General features: G+C 35.8%; 2 protein-coding genes and 1 long non-coding RNA gene across 7 annotated transcripts; 1 reads left to right on the top strand and 2 right to left on the bottom strand.

The window, feature by feature from the left end:
• Positions 1-84: 84 nt before the first annotated feature.
• Positions 85-16,324, bottom strand: LOC135160151 (mitoguardin). Its single transcript, XM_064116374.1, has 9 exons — positions 16,103-16,324; positions 15,831-15,981; positions 15,611-15,754; positions 3,633-3,820; positions 3,160-3,300; positions 2,963-3,075; positions 2,281-2,449; positions 1,146-1,379; positions 85-790 (listed from the first exon to the last, which is right to left on the bottom strand). The coding sequence occupies exons 1-9, from the start codon at positions 16,196-16,198 to the stop codon at positions 473-475; spliced, it is 1,554 nt and encodes a 517-aa protein (XP_063972444.1). The 5' UTR covers positions 16,199-16,324; the 3' UTR covers positions 85-472.
• LOC135160154 (protein unzipped) lies at positions 4,265-15,239 on the top strand. Of its 2 annotated transcripts, XM_064116379.1 has the most exons (6): positions 4,265-4,373; positions 4,500-5,026; positions 9,913-10,135; positions 10,236-10,609; positions 10,721-11,055; positions 12,162-15,239. In XM_064116379.1, the coding sequence occupies exons 3-6, from the start codon at positions 9,913-9,915 to the stop codon at positions 12,682-12,684; spliced, it is 1,455 nt and encodes a 484-aa protein (XP_063972449.1). In that variant the 5' UTR covers positions 4,265-4,373; positions 4,500-5,026; the 3' UTR covers positions 12,685-15,239. The 2 variants fall into 2 exon arrangements, with proteins under 2 accessions (XP_063972449.1, XP_063972450.1); XM_064116380.1 differs by lacking the exons at positions 4,265-4,373; positions 4,500-5,026 and adding an exon at positions 6,394-6,544.
• A 734-nt stretch (positions 16,325-17,058) lies between the features above and the next one.
• LOC135160168 (uncharacterized) lies at positions 17,059-18,907 on the bottom strand. Of its 4 annotated transcripts, none has more exons than XR_010298513.1 (4): positions 18,728-18,907; positions 18,159-18,650; positions 17,969-18,094; positions 17,059-17,906 (listed from the first exon to the last, which is right to left on the bottom strand). It is a non-coding gene; the product is annotated as an uncharacterized LOC135160168 (long non-coding RNA). The 4 variants fall into 4 exon arrangements; XR_010298512.1 differs by having other exon boundaries at positions 17,060-17,906; positions 18,159-18,620; positions 18,728-18,899; XR_010298515.1 differs by lacking the exon at positions 18,728-18,907 and having other exon boundaries at positions 17,060-17,906; positions 18,159-18,347; positions 18,492-18,620.
• Positions 18,908-18,911: the final 4 nt, after the last annotated feature.

Raw genomic sequence — 18,911 nt, forward strand, 5'->3', positions numbered from 1 at the left:
TTCAGAGTAATTGCGAAATATGTGCGAAACCCATGATTGAGGACAACTAGAGTATTTAGCGAAACAATAGAGATATACTAATCATCAGCGTTCACAAAAGATGTTTATTAATATAAAATTGCCTACCTATTTCAACTGTACACGGATATATACAATTATTCAATGTCCTTGGACATTTGTCAGATCATACTGGTGCTAACAAGAGTGGTAATATGCAAAAAAATGTCATCAATACTAGCAATATATGTAGGGAATAAATAAACTTTGTTTGGTTCTAAGATAAAAATAGGAATGGTAATTAATGCCACTGGAATTTGCTCAAGTATACAAACCATCGAGGGCATGTAGAGTACCAACTTGTATTAAATACAGCGGATTATCCTTTAATTGCTTGTGTAACATTGTGACTGAGTATATCATCTAATATGTGACTCGACAGTTATTAATGAAGAACAAATGATCAGCGCGTGAATCAACATCCTTCGAGTGTTAATCGCTGATTAATATTCTCTACGCGCACCCTCATTTCCCTTAGAATATCTTCTGCAAGACTATCAACATTAGTATACCTGACCTTGAAAAAATCAAATATATCAATTAAAAATTCTACTATTTGATCCCTAAAGTAGTTGCATGTTGATGTGAGACTTCCTTCTGGCCCGAGAAAACCCCACACGAGAACTGGTGATACTTGCTCTGAGATGGAGTAGAAGTGGGCGAGGAAACCGTCCGAATATTTGAGCATTTGACGTTTTCCCACTAGAACTGACCATATTGCAGTGCCGATGGCCTATGAAGAAAGAATGTGACAATTACGGTGATCAGAAAGGAAATGAAAAGTTTAACTTATCTTTGGTAATTTTCAACAAAATAAAAAAAATCATTTTCATGAATGTTCCCGTATAGTTTGTCATCAACTTTTAAGTAAAAACTACTGAAAATTTTCAAGACAACAATTGATAATATTCAAACTGAACCGCCGAAAATATTCAAAAGTAGCATTACCGGTCGGTAAAATACCGACCTGAGGGTATAACTACTTTAAGTATTCTGACTTATTTGATAATTAATAAATTTACGAGGACATGAGGTTTTTTAGAATTTTTTGGAGATGAAGAGAATTTATAAGAATAATAATTACTTACAGTTTCTCTAAAACTTGCAGAAATCCACCGATTCTGTAAGATAGCTTTGATGGATGATGGTGGCTTGTCAATTTCATCGAATGAATCCAGAAGAATAAAATCAATGAGGACATCAAAAAAATTGATGCACTTAACTCCACGTCCACTTAACTCTTCTTCCATAATTTTACGATTGCTAGAATCGCTGAGAAACTCCATCATTCTTTCATAGTGGCTAAGATAGTCCTTGGGGTCCTGCAAAATATCAATAAAAATCATGAGAATTCATAATCCCTCACACAGTTTACAGTAACTCAGTGATGGATGATTTGTTCATGGTCGAATGTGGTGAGAAAATCATTGCTCGTGAATAATTGCAGTCATTTTACATTATCGCAAGGACAAATTGATTTCAAATTATTCAATAGAATTGATAATTTTGAATATTTCCTCCAGTTTCAATTGCCTCGAGGGAACTGAACGAAATCGCACAGCCTAATAATATAAAATCTTGCAAATTGCACACAAGTTGCAACGGGAAAATCATTTTACGAGGGGCAATGAAAGATATCGAACGGGAGTGATAGGTTGAAAAATTGTGAGCCATAAAGTCTTAGCGGTTAAACCGGGACAATAGATGGAGAGATTAACTTGAAAAAAAATTAACAAGTTTATATCTCTTTCAGTGGGAGTATTTGTTTGAAAATAATCAACATCCCACGTTCCTTGTCTAAGGTAAAGCCGAAAGTTGGGCTATCACAACATAATTATAAAACAAAAACTACATATTCATCTACGTAAACGAAAATTTCCAATAATTTTAAAGTTCAAACTCTTTATGGTCGTGTTTTACCACAATAAAAAATTTATTGTTTTTCCTCGGTCGGTAATCCACGTTCGTCCATGGCATGAAAAGTCGATAATAAATTGTTCTCCTATTTCTATGGGTTTCAAATAAAATTACTCATTTGATCAATCTGCTGATTGCAGATTTAATTAATTAATTTAAACCGAATGAAATCAGTGAAATTCATTATTAATTCAACGTCATTTCAAAACTGTTGTCCGGTCATATCAGGCCAGAGTGGCACCGTAATTTCACCAATGAATACCGCATCAGTAGTAATTCAACACGAATGAGAAAGGCTAAACAAACCCTGTCAGCATAAACAATTAAATCGCTGATGACTTGACGACCCATATCAGCAATCCACGAAGCTGCTGCAGGCAAAGTAAAGAGCCTGGAGTACGCCTGGCGTAGACAATGGACCTTCGCAACGTATTCAACGTCAGAACCGCATTTAACCAACTCCGTATGCAGCTTCCTATATTATCAGAAGATATAAAACCGTTATTGTAGAAAAAGTAGAGGAGGGTGAGATAATATGGACATAATTATATTTAAATTTGTGAGACTATTTATCGAAAGCAATCGATGAAGGTCATTTACTTATTAGAGTGAACGTCAAATGTTCAGGCCCGAAAAAAAATCAGTTTTTTAAATTCAACAACATGATAGTTTTAGCATAAAATGATATGGAGGCCCAACCCAATGTTTATGATAGAAATTTTTATAGACTAAAAAAATTTTCAATCAAAAATAGAATAATTTTTCATGAGTGTCCATATTACCCCATCATCCTTTCACGTCATCAAATATTAATTTCTCCAAAATTATCAGAAAAAAAAGCATTTGACTTTCGTAAAAAATTTTCAAACGCCTTGACCAACATTCAAAGTAACATCATCGTCTTTAGATTGTTACAAAATTTCCATTATTCATAACTCACTGAAATAATACCTCAACCACAAACTAAAGTAACGTATTATTTTATTGCCTGCAAGGAATGCCGCGGTCCTCGTACTGCTTCAAAGCCACATGATACAGCTTTTGTTTCTCAAAGTGTGGGAAAAACTCAGAGAACTCTTCAAATTCCCTCAAATCAGCCACCTGAGATACAAAGAGCAGATAGACCAGAGTGTTAACCAGAAAAACAGTTTACTCATTCATTTAAAAAGAAAAAAAATGCATTACCCCGTCTTTCGCTGATGCAAAGGACTCGGGGGAGGATGCAGCATCCGCTTTGTCTTTATCCTTTCCACCGGACCGTGCTGTCGAGGCGCGCTTGTGACTTGTCTCACTTCCGTCACTTCCATTGCAAAACAGTACTGAGTGCTATAAACAATAATAACAGGCTTTTACTCAGACGTTTACATTTTAAAAAACTCAGCATTGATCTTTGACTCCATCAAAAATGTTGATTTATCCACCAGATCTTGTTTTAATTTTTAAAAATTTCTTTCTAAACATTAACGATAATTAACTACAGGAAAAGAAATGACAATACCAAGTGAGATCGAGTTATCAAAAATTTTCCTTAATTCCCTATAATTATAAAATTTCCTAAAAACCTGAAACTTCCTAACACAAAACATACAAAATGGCCTTGAAAAAACAGCCCAGAAGCTCCAGAATAATAAAATCATCAACAACCAATGTTAATTCACCTGATCGATAAACAACAGCTCAGCTGTACTTTGAATTTGATATCCAAGGTCAAGCAATTGTTGTACATCATGAGTGAAGGCAGCATCCGCTTTAGATGGTAATGCAAGTGCATTACTCCCGCAGTTGCAGCTGAATGCAGTGAGGGCATCTTCCCAGCAATAGAGCGCCTTTTCTAGTGCTTCCAAGCCTGTAAAAGAAGAAAAAAATCCCAAAAGAATGTATATATCAATCTGCACATTCAATTCAAACATCTGTCCATCCCTCCCCTCACCCCCCTCCAGATCCTGTCCCACTGTTGCTCGTTAAACCCTGACACACAAAAAAAAAATTTACAGGAATTTTCGTGATGAAAAGGTAAAATTGCCGAGAGAAAAGTGGAGGGATGAAAGGGGACTGGGGGCTGAGGGCTGACAATATATATGTGACCTATGTATATACCTCCCCTTCTCTATTAGTGTGCGTTTGGTTCCCCGGAGTCTCTTACCATCGGCCTGGGCCAAGCGTCAATAACATCGCACAAGTGACGTAATACATTCGAAAAATTCTTATTGGAGGATGTGTCATCCAATGGGAACCAACGTTAGAGGGGGTTCAATATCGTCAGAAAGCCCCTGTACAAGTACAGAATGGATAAAGTATCTCAAGCGCAGGCTCTAAAGCGCGCGTTAAACGACTTTTGCAAAAGCTAAACGCGCGCATCGATGCGTTCAATTCCTTTGGTAAAAAAAAAAAAAATACGGGTGAGTAAGGGTTCAAATTCACTGCCCTAATGTCCCACCATTTTTGTTCTCTTTGTGTAATTGCATGAGAGAATACGAGATGAGTAATCGATTTTTTACTCATTTTTTTCCCGACTTTTTACTCAGGTTTTTCATTGGGAGAATTAAAAAATTGTTGAGTGGAAAAAATTAAGATGGAGTAGGTGTTGATGGTGTTGATGCACCAGTCAACGGCGCCACGGCATCCCAACTCGATGATTTTTGGTGAGTGGAGGGGTGGGAAAGGCTGAATTCAAGGAAGAAAGGGAAAGATAACGGTCAAATCTGAGGAGAACCGTCAGGACTCTTTACTACGCCGGCATAACAGCCTGGGGAGGGCTCTCACAGCGTGAGAGGGAGAGAGACAGAGAGTTTAACAGGGCTCTGCGTCGTCAGTGGTTTCCTCGCTCGGTTTATTCGCCACGCGCACTTTACAGGCACTGCAACTGCTGAACAACGGATAACGTGTTGACTGTGTTTAACTGTGATTTATCAGTTGGATTATCGTGTTATTTGACGATTTTTCACCGTATAATGATCACCTCAAGACGACCTGAGATTCAGTGATTTTGAAATTTTACAAGAATTATTCCAGACGTGATTAAATCAGTGTACACGTACAAGTGAATTCAATTGTGAGTATAAACTGTTTAGATATCACCACCTAGAGTAGATCGATTCTTGTCCAGGAATTCATAGGAGTAAGGACGACAATGGGTGCGACACATTGACGTGAAATTGATGAATGGAATATCATTTTTTTTCTTGTGACGCTCGCGATGTTCCTCCAGAATTCCAGAACCAGTGACTAAGCCAATTGTGAGAAATTAAAAGGGTTGGAGAGAAAGTGGTAAAAATATTAATGATGATGATTCCTTGGGTGGTTATGACAGGGCAAAAATTAAGCCCAATGAGTCAAGGAATGGAGCGTGCCAAACCAACAATAAAATCATTATTTATTTTGATTTTTTATCGTATATCGTGTTAACGTTAATAGTGAGGAATAATATTATCTCTGTGAGATAGTGTTGGTTCTGTTAAAATTCTCTCTATTCTCCATAACCACCTTGAGAATACATTAACTCGACCATCAATTCATATGCCAACTTCTGATATTTTCTATTTCCCATCCCCCACCTTTATCGATCGTTCAATTACCCCCCTCCCCCTTGAAATTTCTTACATTTCCGTTAATTTGATAAGTCGATATTAAAAAACATTCACGATTCACTCACACAATTTAGATCTAGCGAATTTGATTCCTTCCGTTCCATTCCAGTGCCAGGCCTGAAGAGGAGAAAAAAAAAAGTCAAGGACAGTCGGTAGTGAGTGAGAGAAAAATAAATGAAAAATGTGTCGGTGTTGCGCAATCCATGCTGACCTCACTTCACCAGAGAACGACTCACCTATGATAAAATTTCGAAAAAAAATATATATAATAAATAATGAGGAACTGTGATAAATTATAAAGTTGGAAAAACGCTGCAATTCAGTGCACAGTTTTGATTGTCAGGGATTGACCTTGGGCAGGCGCGTGCGGGTGGATGGGCAGGTGGAAAGGGGATAGTTTTGGATTAATTCCCTCGGGTGGCGTTTACCCTCTCTTTCTCACTGCGGAAGGATCGATAAAATTCGACCAATTTGGAAGGTTCTTCCTCAATTCTCCTTTTCGGTCTAGTTCAATAACTTTTCTGAATTATTTCTCCCATCATTAGTCAATCAGCCAACAGTCTTAACTTTGAATAATCCTACTCCTTGTCAATATTATGACCCAAATCTATTGATCAGGGAGATCCAGTTGATAAAAAAATTGTTTCAGGGGAGAGACATGCGGTGAGGGAATAGCGTGACGAGAATAAATTGATGAACTACGATGATATTAATGAGACTGACACAGAATTTGAGTGTCCTAGGTTGTCATATATATAATAATTCTCATTTTCAGAGTAAAACACCCACGTATGTACCTACACGACTGAGATAATGATACACATTGGCATCATACCGCCCCTCCTGCTGCACTTTATATTGAGTTCACTAGAGTGTGTGACCCATGCCCAGAGCCGGGCTTGTTAACTCTCATCGTAGTCAATGTCAATTACTGGAGATAGGTCAAATGAACCCATTAGACTGGCGAAAAAATCGTTGCAACGGTAGAATGAAATTTTTTTTTTTTCACTTCAATTAGTTCATTCAGATATGCGATTACATTGTAGTACTAAATTTCGAGAATCACAGGGTGTGAAGTCTGAATTTCCGTAATGACTAATGCAAGTGGAAGTTCATTGAGTCTCTTTGGGGACTAAGTTATGCTAGGGGAGAGGAGCTCCACTGCGAGCTCGGCAAAAACCAATGTTGGCATTTCAGACAACTTTTCTCGAGATGTTTCGGGCGATAAAACACGGTCGAGTAGATGGAAAATTTGTCGGGATTTTAAGCATAAGTTGAGGTATTTAAATACCAGTTCGACGAGAATTTAGATGAATTTATATTTTATTTGAGCAAGACCGCGAATGGTTATGCATGCATCATTCACGAGGAGAATTTCTAGGTAAAATTATTTTTCAAAATTTTTAAAAACACTTCAGTGTTGGCACTGGGTATTTTAGAGGCTCAACAATTTGGACCAGAGATCTGGGAAAATATCCTTAAAATCCCAAAGAATTTAAAGTAAAATCCCGAGAAATTTTACCTGAAAGTAACTATAACCTAGGCCACTATTTTATCGATGACTTACACTGTTTTTGAATATTTTCATTTGCAAAATTTTGCAACTAACTGTAGGAGTAAAATTTAAAAAAATGATACACAGTACTATCTAAATTAAATTTCTGAAAGTGATATTTTGAATATTTTGACGATTTCGTTCTTAAAACAAATAAGAAAACTGGTTTTCTAAACCGTGAATTCTCTTTAAACATGTCGAATATTCTATCTCTTTTAATGTTTAATGATTGAAAATTCATATTTTAATCTTTGACAACAACACGACGACCCTGTGTTAAGTTCTGATTTTTTTTGCAAAACAGAAAAGATAACTAACTGAAAAAAAGTACGATTCCAAATGTGATAGAATTTTCTAAACAAGTTACATAGTTTTCGATAATCTTTGAATTTACTGAGAGCCTTGATCCACTTTAAATGTCAATTTCCCCCGAATTTTCGGCAAAAACTATCCAAAATTCCCTGAAATGTACGCGGGAATTCCGGCGAATTTCACCTCAACAGCATTAAATTATTCCTACAACCGAGGAATTACACCTTCTTCCACTATTTATTTTTAATTTATATATAATTTAATAAATTTTCCTCCACACTTATAACAAAAAATATCCCACTACATCACTCTCGCACCAATTCATCCGGTCACTCGTTCATCAATCCAAACATGAATTAACCGTTTCACGCCTACAATAAATAATAAAAAATCCTATTTCGATTGATGCCATCACTGGACATAAAATTCCTGTGATAATCTCAATCACGACTGGTCATGACAGTGCAATAACCCCCAGTTAATTGATTCCTGATTGGAACAATGGGATACCCGAGATTGGAGTCGTAACTGGTGGGTGGTGACTCTGAAATTGTACAGAGGAAACTGTTCAACAATCACGGAGTGAATGACTTAACTATTTTTTAAAAAATAATCAAGTCGTTGCATTGATATCGTCTCGATTATCTGATAGGAATTTAATTCCCGAGTCAGTTTGCTGGGTTATCATGGCAACGTTGGACGATTCGTCAGGTTGGGGACCAAGTGGAAAATCGATATGGCTTTTGGCTCGAGTCTACTACATTACTTGTACCTATACAGTACTCTTTCTACCTAAATAGGTGACTCCCTTAGCAAATACTGTGGCCACAGACCTTGAGGTTATTATCCTTGACGATACATCAACTCCTAGTCACTATTATTTCATCCACTGACTGCAAACTCAGTCACTCAATAAATGGAATGAAAATGAAAATAAATAAGATTATCTGCTGCAAATCACACTCGACTATTCACGAGTCATCAGTATGATGAATATAAAATTATCTGAAGTGATTTATTTCAAGTTCACGCTTTGATGCATCGGTCATTCTCGCATTTATTAACATGCTGATGTGTCCATTTCGAATGGCCAACAGACCATGTCAGAATTTCAAGTGAACGGTGCTCTGGTCACGGGTCATCGGTTGATTTGTTTGATTAGATATTGCCCTCCAGGTGTTTCACCACCACAACATACTCGGTCAAGGTTTATTCAGTACAGTAAATCCTTTATTTTTACATTCATTGTATGAGACTTGAAAATACGAATGAATTTATTATCAGTTGTGGTGAGTACGTGAACGGTACCGCGGAAACTTAGCACCGTTACACCACCACGATGATGGGCGCAATACCGTGACTGACCAGGAGAGCAAATTCGCGAGGCGAATCGGCAAAAACTCGTCTTCCGTTTCCGGTTTCCGTTTCGTCGGAAAGAGAATTTGTTGGAGACAAGATGACAATACTATTTTTATATCTTAATTCATTAGTAGGGTACTAGTTGACATCACTTGACAAATTCCACGTGATAAAAATAGATTCATTGATCCTTATCGGGATGTGAGAAAGATAAATAGAGGAATGGAATTAATCCAGTAGAAATATACTCGATTTAGCACGAGGAAGACAGGGACGTTCTTCAAGAGCGTGGGCGAAAGACTAAATTATAATAAATTGAAAATCCTGAGGGACGAACCCAAGGAAAAGTTTTATGACACTAGAGGACAGAATCTTTCTTAAAATCTTAATAAATGTTTCAGATTAAACTGGTGTCGAGTTCACAATACAACTGTTCATAAAAGACTTTTTTCAAAATTATTTTTTTTTCATAAAAAATTGTCGAGTAGTTGACTAACAACTGTCAAAGTATTTTCGAATATTTCAACTATTCTCATTCAATGAAATGTCAATCAAACATTTTTTATTTAGTATGTATGATATTTTTTACGTGTGTCCTATTCGCAGTTATCAAGGGTCGACTTCCTGAAGGAGCTGTATCCAATTCATTGACTTTATGATAATTATATTCAATGCTTTGAGTTGATTCTCTCTCGCTCAATAATATTCAAAGCTCTTTACTTTAACATCTGCAATTGGAATATTTTTTTGATTAATGATTAACAAGAACTAAGCTGGGTAATCTTAATCAACGAGACTGACAGTCCATTGCATAATTATAATGACTTTCTTCAGAAATTCAATTCAGGGCTTCAATCAAGCCATTCTACGAATTTTCGCCATTAAATTTTCAACGATAGCATACGCGACAACAGTACATTCATTGACTGTTGTATCCATGAGTAATAAACAACAATTGATAAAAAATAACTGTCTCAAATTCGTTGGAAACTGGTTGAGATTGCGCTGATGTCTTATCGGACTCTGAAGAATTCCATTCATTAGCCGTAATTTCCCACGAGTAATATCCCTGAAGTACTTTAGAAATAATGATATTTAACGTTATAAAATTTTCTGTTATTACAGATGGATCGAAACAAATGTTTAGGGACTAGGTGTGTCTCCGTGGTGTTTATAATAGCCCTATTGGCCATCCCAGGATTAAAATGCGACAGTAGTGTACACGTACATTCGACCTATCGTGTGCCTCTGACATCTAGCACATTAAACTGGCTGCCAATAAGTCATTACGAGCCTTCCAAGGACAAGAATCTCGTAATTGGGGGATTTCAGATATCCAAATCAACTGGTAAATTCAGTTATCTCACATTTCCATGTCATTATATGGTAATGGGCAAAGTGATAAGAATTTTAATATTTTTGTTTTCTCTTTTCATCTTGAATTTCAGACGAAAATCATGAGGACCCAGGACAGCGACGGGCGATGTACGTCTGTCGTGCAGCAGAAAGTGGTGTATGGGTTGCTGGTGCCCAATTGAAAGGAGAAAAAAAGTGCACCGTTACAGTTCTAGGAACTGTAAAAAATATGGAAAATTATGATTTATTGGAGAATGTTGATAATGCTGCTCGTCTAAGTTGGGTAACATGGAATAAATTTCTTCCAATTTTTCCGGGTGCTGTTGTTACTGAAACAATGTACGTGGCACGTCACGTTGTTGCTAGTAATGAGACTGAAAAGGATAGTTCAACACCTACCTACACCCACTACATTGGTACACTGAATCACGACGAGAGACTTGGGACAATAGCCTACGTCAAGAGCGTCAGTTTCATTGTCAATTTGTTTTTATTTGTTGCCCACACTCCAGTAAACGAATCTCAGACATTACTCGTCCTTTTCAAATAATGGTCAAAGTATTATTTTTATTCACAGGATGGCCTAGAAGATTCAACAGATTTTGGTGAATTATTAGTTGAGACAGAACCAATTTACTACGAATTAACGTCCGTTAAACTTAATCACTGGCGTACACGTATAATTAAGAGTGAACCAAAGATAATTGGACAAGCGACAATCAGCAATTCGAGAAATCAACGGGCCAAACTTGCCGAGGCATTTGGATATGAGTACAATTATTCCAGTTATTGGGGACAAGGACATGCTATGATTAAAGCACTCAACACCTCTATTACGCTGTTTAATAGGACCAAGTTACCCACTATTAACTGGGGAATGACGGAGAAATCTCTACGCCAGGATAGTTATTCGTGAGTAAATAATATATTATCTAAACAGAATATAGCCATTCGTACAGAAGAACGTAAAGTCGCTAATTCATTTCACAGTAGAGATTACGAAAATAGCCCTGGACGCTCCGAGTTACCAGGTGGAGGGTTTCTTTTAATATCTTATCAATTTTATACCGTCACGAAGGACTGAAAGAAGTTGATAACGCGAACGATTGTTTTTCAAAGGACGTTATTGATATCTCATTGAGACTCCCCTATCACATACTCTATTCCGAAAAATTCAAAACGAATTTTTGAAAAAAATAAAACAGTCACGTGGTAATTCTGCTTCCGTTTATATTTATGTTAACATTTTCCATGGTAATATACAACTTATCTCCTCTATTCAATCATGCAATGCCATCAGCTGTCAAAATGTTGAGACCTCCATTCTCATGTTTTCTTATGTATTTTCGGTCTCGCATAATTAAAATGATCTGCATTATTCCCGGGTCACTTTACGTAGTCAAAATGTTGATATTGCTAAGGCATAAATAATATGGAAAGTAGAATGCTAAATACTATCTATCAGGGTTTCAAATCTATTTGAGGAAACATTTACAGACGATCAATGAGTAAATTTAAAAATTCAGAGATATGCGTAACAGGAACTTGAATGAGGTATAATCCCTCCCACACATCCACATGTGGGGGATAACACTAACATTATTTATCATAGCGAGAGAAAAATAATGTTGTGTGGAGGGAATATATAATATTGGTTAGAATTTCATTATTTTAGCGTGTCAATTATTAATTTCAAGAGTGAATTCACCTATGTCTTCGCAAAATAATATATTTTTCTATTAAAAGTAGGTTATTTTAAATTCCTCTCGATTGGGATTGTTTACAATAATTTTCTAGATGAAAAGAACGCGATGCTTTCGAATAATCATTAACGTTCAATGAAGTATCCAGGAAATGCGAAAGACAAAAAAAATATCGTTGCATTTAACATTTTCTTTTTAGACCTTCGGTCAAGTTCCAAGTTTCTTGCTAAACCCCTTTCAAAATAATAACAGAATTTATGAATTTTTTTTTCTTCCTTGTACTTATCCTAACGGTTAATGATTGTTTAATAACAGAGTGGAAGTTTATCTCGATCCTGGGACTGGAGTGAACGTGACGGTGAAGGCGAATTATACAGAGCATGAGGTGTCGTATACTGGACAATTAGTGTCACACTATAATGACAGTGAGAGCAAATCTCGTGAAATCAGTGGTATACGTAGAGAGGAAACGATGACCGATATGCGGGTAGAATTTGGTCCTATTTATTTTCTCAGTAATTTAAGTATCGTTCCAACAACTGTAGCACCATCAACAACACGTGGTACAACTATTATCACCAGTTCAAGTTCCAGTTCAAGTACTTCAGAAACATCATCGATCACGACAAACCGACAGAATGATGTTAACAATATTGTCGACAATGAGGATGATGATAATAGCATAATCCCACCAAAATCTGATTCTAATGTACAGGGTGATGATGGTGGGCCACAATCACTCAAGAACAAGGATGCATTGGGAGGAGCTACGAATTTATTACCTTGTCTTTCCATTTCTATACTATCGTTCCTAGTAACTCTCTACAGAATTACGTGAAGTTATTGCTGATCAGGAACGATAGAAAAATCAAATTCGATGTAAACAGCCTGATTAACGCCTCAGCACATTCCTCATCCAACGGAATATTTATTAAACCCAACTATATATAGTTATACTTGCACGTTTCTTTCAGTATTATTATATTTTCCTTCGCTGACTGTTTCCTTTTTAAGACAAGTAGTTTCTCAATTTTTTTTTGTCTGGGGAGAAATGGGCAAGTATACAGCTTTAAAAATATTTCAAAAACTGCAAGATTTTTTTTTCTATTTCAAGTGAAAAATATTTCTCGTATTGTGTGGTTAATGAACGTGTTATCATTTTATAGTATTCATATAAGAAATAAATGGATACACTTTAATAACTACAATACATATGCTTGCCTTTAAAATGTGAGGCTGTTATTGTCAGGCTTAAATGAAATATGAATAATTTGTAATTGACAAAAACAGACTCACGTTAAATAGCACTCTAAGAAATGATAACATTACTGAACTAGTCTAACTGAACGTCAAGTACAATTTAAAAGAATTACAATACAGATATATGTCCCATGTTCCATACACTTGTTAAATTAAAACTCTGATGCTAATAACCGTTATTATGAACAAATCAATGTTTTGAAATTTAATAAGATGTGATTTACTGCAGCGATTAGATCGTTTTATTCCACCAATGACATTTAAATGCCATGTTATCATTGATACAATTTTTTCAAAAAATTTTTTTGGTGGATAGAGGGAATCGACCAACGCAGTATTAACATGATTTTTTGAAAAATTATATGACCGTCGTTCGAGATAATATTTTCCTGGAATTGATTAAGCATTTTAATGAATGCTAGAACGAGAGGCGAAGATTCAAAGAAGAATGTAGTTGCTGTTTATGGAAGAGCGCGGCTACGTTATATTTTTGAGATTGGGATACAAAGAAGATTTGTAATATTTATAAGAACGTAGCTGATAAGTTTTGTGCAGAGATACTGTTAGGGCTTATGGAACAATGATAATGTATTGAATTAAACAAATTATGTTCTTTTTCCCGTGATTCTTTCAAATAATTATGTATTCGAGATTCTTACAAAATTTTTTATCCCAGATATTTTGATTCTATTTATCGCTTTCTTCTATAAGTTTATTGTCATAAACTCCATTGTATAATTAATTGATGCGACTAAGATCGAATAAAATTCCGTAGTGAAATAGTGCGGGTGAGAAAATCTAATTTCGCAGTTAAATAGATCAGTTTTTATGAAAGATAAATTTATCTGTCAGGAAATTTCAGAGAAATCATGAAATCATTGGAGGAAATAATTGTAGAGCACTCAGACTTGCGGAGAAAATCTCAGAAAATGATATGTAATTCTAAAAAATAAAAAATATTCCAAATATTGAAATCAATAGCATCAAATTATGATGTAATTGAAGATAATGGCGTACTGTGACGAATTCTATCACATTTTACAACCCATATGGCATTGTTAAGCAAATACCTGTGCTAAAAATCTTGAATAATGTCGAATTATGATCTGTCAATGACATATGATAACGTATGATGTTGTACTTTGATAGATTCGAGAATTAGTTGAAGGAATATCAGAAAGTATGTTGGAACTGGAGCGTAATCGCTGATCTAATATTGCAGAGAATAACAAATGAGTAATTTATAGCATATTCCGATAAAAAAAAATACAAAACAATTTTAAAGAGAATCATAAACACATGAATTATAGCAGATTTTTAAGGATAATCGAGCAGAATTTGAACTATTCTGTGAAAAATCTAATATTCTTACATATTGCAGCGACAAATGTCCTTAGGTGTCAAAAGAGGAGAGAGAACATCCAGGACAAGTGAATAATTTCATTGTTTATACCTGAGTGTAGCTATTGTTATCAATATATATATTAGCAATATGTTCCTGAATAGTCAGAGCTTAAATTCAGTTGCTTCATTCCCTTTAAATACCGGTTGTGTTGAAGGAATAATTAGAAAAATTGGCTTGACAATCGCGTCGCACACACACACGCACATATTAACGGCTGTAGTATAAAAATTGTGTGTATTGAGCTTTCAGTTCATATCTATTTATCAGTGCGGAAAACGGAAATTGAATTTATGCAGTAAGGGCCCTAACACATAATGATTCTACACGGAGGGAATATTTAAGAATATTTTTATTCGGTGAAGGAAAAAGCAAATGTTCTTATTTTTTGAAAATTTTGGGGCCGTAGTCAATTTATTTTCGGTAGAATTTTAAATAGGGGAACATTTATCATGATTTTTACGACCGAAAATATCGTACTTTTGACACTTGTGATTTTTCAATCATTTTATAAGTACTCTTATAAAAATTGGTTTTTGTTCTTAGAAAGAGTTAAAATAAAAAACAATGATTAGTCTGCTACAGCAATTGCCCATTTTCTGCGCAATTCAATAACTATATTGGAGACGGAAAACATCTAATTCAGTTTGAAAATAAAAAATATAAAATTGTAAATTCCATTGAAAATTGAAGACTTCAATTTTTGGTAAATACATAGAAATGCTCCAGCACACATTTTCTTTTATTTCGAAGCCAAAATAAATAGTCTTTCAAAATGGAAGGATTGAATATCAGATAACTCTCGATGAGCATCTACGGATGTCGGTAGACCGAGGGACAAAGTTCCCTTATTTGCTTGCAAGAAGAATAAGTTTAAAAGCAGATTGATACTTTCCGAAATTTAATTTACATAATACGATGAATGAATTTTTTGTAAAATTATGCTCATACAATTAATTAGAAAATTCGGCAATTGAAAAGATTCAAAAGCAGTCTATTCAGTCGGTAGAATACCGACCTGAGGGTAGAGATACTTTTAAGCCACTCACCCGTCACCGACATCAGTATCAGTTCACAAAATTATTTTTATGCAGAGACTTACCTAAGACACCGTACTGCTGCGGGGTTAATCTGACATCTCCATCTGGACCTCCAGGTATCGAAGAAACCAGGGAAGCTCGATCACTGATATGACTGCGGGTACTAGCTTCACTTCTCTTGGCCCACGATACTTGTGAAACGGTATCTGTAGGTCGTATGCACACGTTAAAGTCACCTCCACATTTATAAAAGTCTAGAGTTAGATTTGTAGATATTCTCACCAAAATTAGAAGGTTTCGCACTCAATAATCGTTGCCGAAGATCTCTCGTGGGCCGGCGATGGACCGGATTAGATGGTCGCCTTCTCCTCTTCAAGTATTTTGCTAAACCACTCAGCAACAATGTCCCACTCGTCAGACATATTATAAATATCTGATAAACATAATAGGAACGTTATAGTCTTCGTAGGGAAGATATTGTCAATAAATAACACTGTGAAACAAAAGGTAAATAAATGAATCCTAACCTATTGCAATTGTCCATGATTGTTTACCTTCTGCGTTCTGGATAAGTTAATGTATGGCAGTCGAATATTAGGGTAGTGTGAGTAAATCCTGCCGAAGAATTGTTGAGCACCGAGCAGTGCCATTGTCACACTAATTGTTACAAATAATTAGTCAAATATCCGAACATTTGAAGGTGTTGAAATCAATGAGAATGGATTGTTGAGGGTCAAAGCATACGTTGAATGTGTCCAATAAGTAAAACTTTGATCACGTGATGAGGGATTATATGGGAGATTGCTGACGCTTGTGGAGCAGTTTCAACAGCAAAATTTCGTGGCGGTGGTGCATAAACTACGATGGGAACGTGTCTGTCGGTATTACCACGGATATCGTGTGGAGAAAAACGCAGAAAACGTAAATAGCAATTTTAGAATATTCCTGGAGTCTCAGAAAAATCGCAGATCGCCTCAGGAATTGAAGGCCATTAAATTTTTAATGATATCTATATATTTTTTTAGATATCCGCGACAATCGGGGTCATTCTAAATTCGGGCAAAAGTCGGTAAAATACCGACATGGAGGTAGAACTCCTTTACCGTACGAATTGCAAATTTTTATTAACGATAAATTACGGCATTTGCAATACTCAACTAGGATGGGAGAAATAATATAATTTAAGTGGGCATAAAACCAATAAAAAAATATGAGCCCTAACTGAGAGACAATTAAATGAATCTGAAGGAATTTTCCATCACTAGACATGTTATGTTGTTAATTGTACCCAAAATGCAGAACAGAAAATTTCAATATTTATTTTTTATTCATTTTTATTAAAACAAATAGATTTTTTGAATTTAGACACACATAAATTGATCGTATGACTTTAGTTTTAAATAATTATTAGATTGAACTATCGAATACACATATTGATAAAGGATCAATCAAGAAACGAGTCATCTGAGGCATTGGATAGTATCAATGAGGCATAGATTTATTGCTGTAAAAAGCCACATGATGAGAATTGATGAACTAGAATACGGGCATTTAACAAAAGTATTCATACTGATTTATCCATTTTTCTTATATAGCTGGAATAAAATCTCTCCAAATAAGGAATTTCTACGACATCAGCATGAAATTCCATGCAATTTTGGTGTGTTGAAAGAATCACATATTGAGACTTTGAAACACGCCGTGAGTATACATAATTAGTTATTTTACAACCTACAGATTATATGATTGTGCACTCGGCGAGTGTATCAGTTTCTGTATTGAAAGTTTTCTTGGAATTACATGAATGCGCATTTTTTTCTCTATTTGAGGAGTGAAGTAATCAAGCATGTGTGCTAGCATTTTTGTAAAATTTTATTTTCATATTATAATAAAAAATAATAAGGGAAAATTACATTACATAAATGCATTCACCTCAATTCAGTTTATTTCTTTGATGTTTCAAATGTTCTCTTTCTTTCACATTATTTTTCCTGCCCTTCCCGCTGTTTACAGTTTATTATGTAAATGTTGTTGTATTCCCGAATAATAAATTTATACACACAGTTTTATATGGGAAGAAACAGATATTTATTATTAAAAATCGTATGGAAACTTATAAGTAAGATGACACTTGGAGATTTTCTAAAGTAGATATTCTGCTCTCTACTGTGTATTTTTAACTAATTAATGTTTGCATGTCCTCCGTTTTATACACCGGAGGATGCAAGGAAAGGTGGAGGGCCTGAAGGAAGCCTGAAGGTTGTGTTGTGGTGTCATGGAGAAATTTCTGGGGATCTCCCGAGGGTTTATTACGGTTTTGGCAGACCGAGGAGCTTCTCTTAACGGCAGGAATGAGCCCTAAACACCAAATTTGAAGGGCGTCATGAGAGAAAAAAAAGGATCCGGATATTTTGACTTACTGAAGGGCCCAAAGGTTCATTTATGACCGGGTAAATTGTCCCAAGTGTCGGACAGATCTCGGAAATGATAAGTAAATGGTTTGGGTGAAGCCCATGGGATTATTTGGGAAAACCCTAGCAGATTACCTGGGAAAAGAATAATTAAATGTAATTAAAATATTGGGGTATACAGCAATGTATTCACTATCACCTAAACAGCCCAACATGTGGCCAACCCCCTGGGCAAAAGGGCCTTGTCTTTGGGGCAGACCTCTCATCCTGGACGAACCAAGAGCGAGGGACACTGTCGACCGATCTCTCGAGCAAACCACTGCTTATCAAACTATATTGAATCCTTGACTAGAAAGCAACTGTCGAAGACCAAGATCTAGACATCAAACTAAATTAAAGGAGGTAATTATTTGCAATACTATTTATCTGTGAAGTGAAGTAAATGATTTTATTCGTATGCTCACGAAGGCACATCCACTTCCATTTGCTTCTTTTGAAGAACTAACTAAAATGGTCAAAAGGGATACAACACCTTGGGCCTGACGATTCACATTAACAAAGGTCTCACTCATGCAACCCTGTCTGGGCCCAAGAAAACAGTATATACACATGTCCCAAACTTCTCCGAATTTCCATCCATCAAAAGATTTCCCGATCGGAACTGGAAGCACGAGGATGGGAGAAATATAAACTGTACGAAGACTTATTCAATCCACCTGAAGATTAATTTTTGATAAATAGGTTAGAAATCTAAACTCCAACACCCACACTCCAACAATACTCTTGGATGACCGAGTAATTTAGGCTTCTCCGGGTTTTCCACGTGAAAATAAGAACTTTATTTCCTTGTTCCAGAGCACAAAGCTGATAGGACATCCAGTCGTCTCCACTGCTAATTCGTAAGTGAAGTGAGGGAGTCTCACACGTCTTTAAAGGATATAGCAGGATGATC

This window comes from Diachasmimorpha longicaudata, chromosome 3, assembly GCF_034640455.1.
Source record: "Diachasmimorpha longicaudata isolate KC_UGA_2023 chromosome 3, iyDiaLong2, whole genome shotgun sequence".
NCBI lineage: Eukaryota > Metazoa > Arthropoda > Insecta > Hymenoptera > Braconidae > Diachasmimorpha > Diachasmimorpha longicaudata.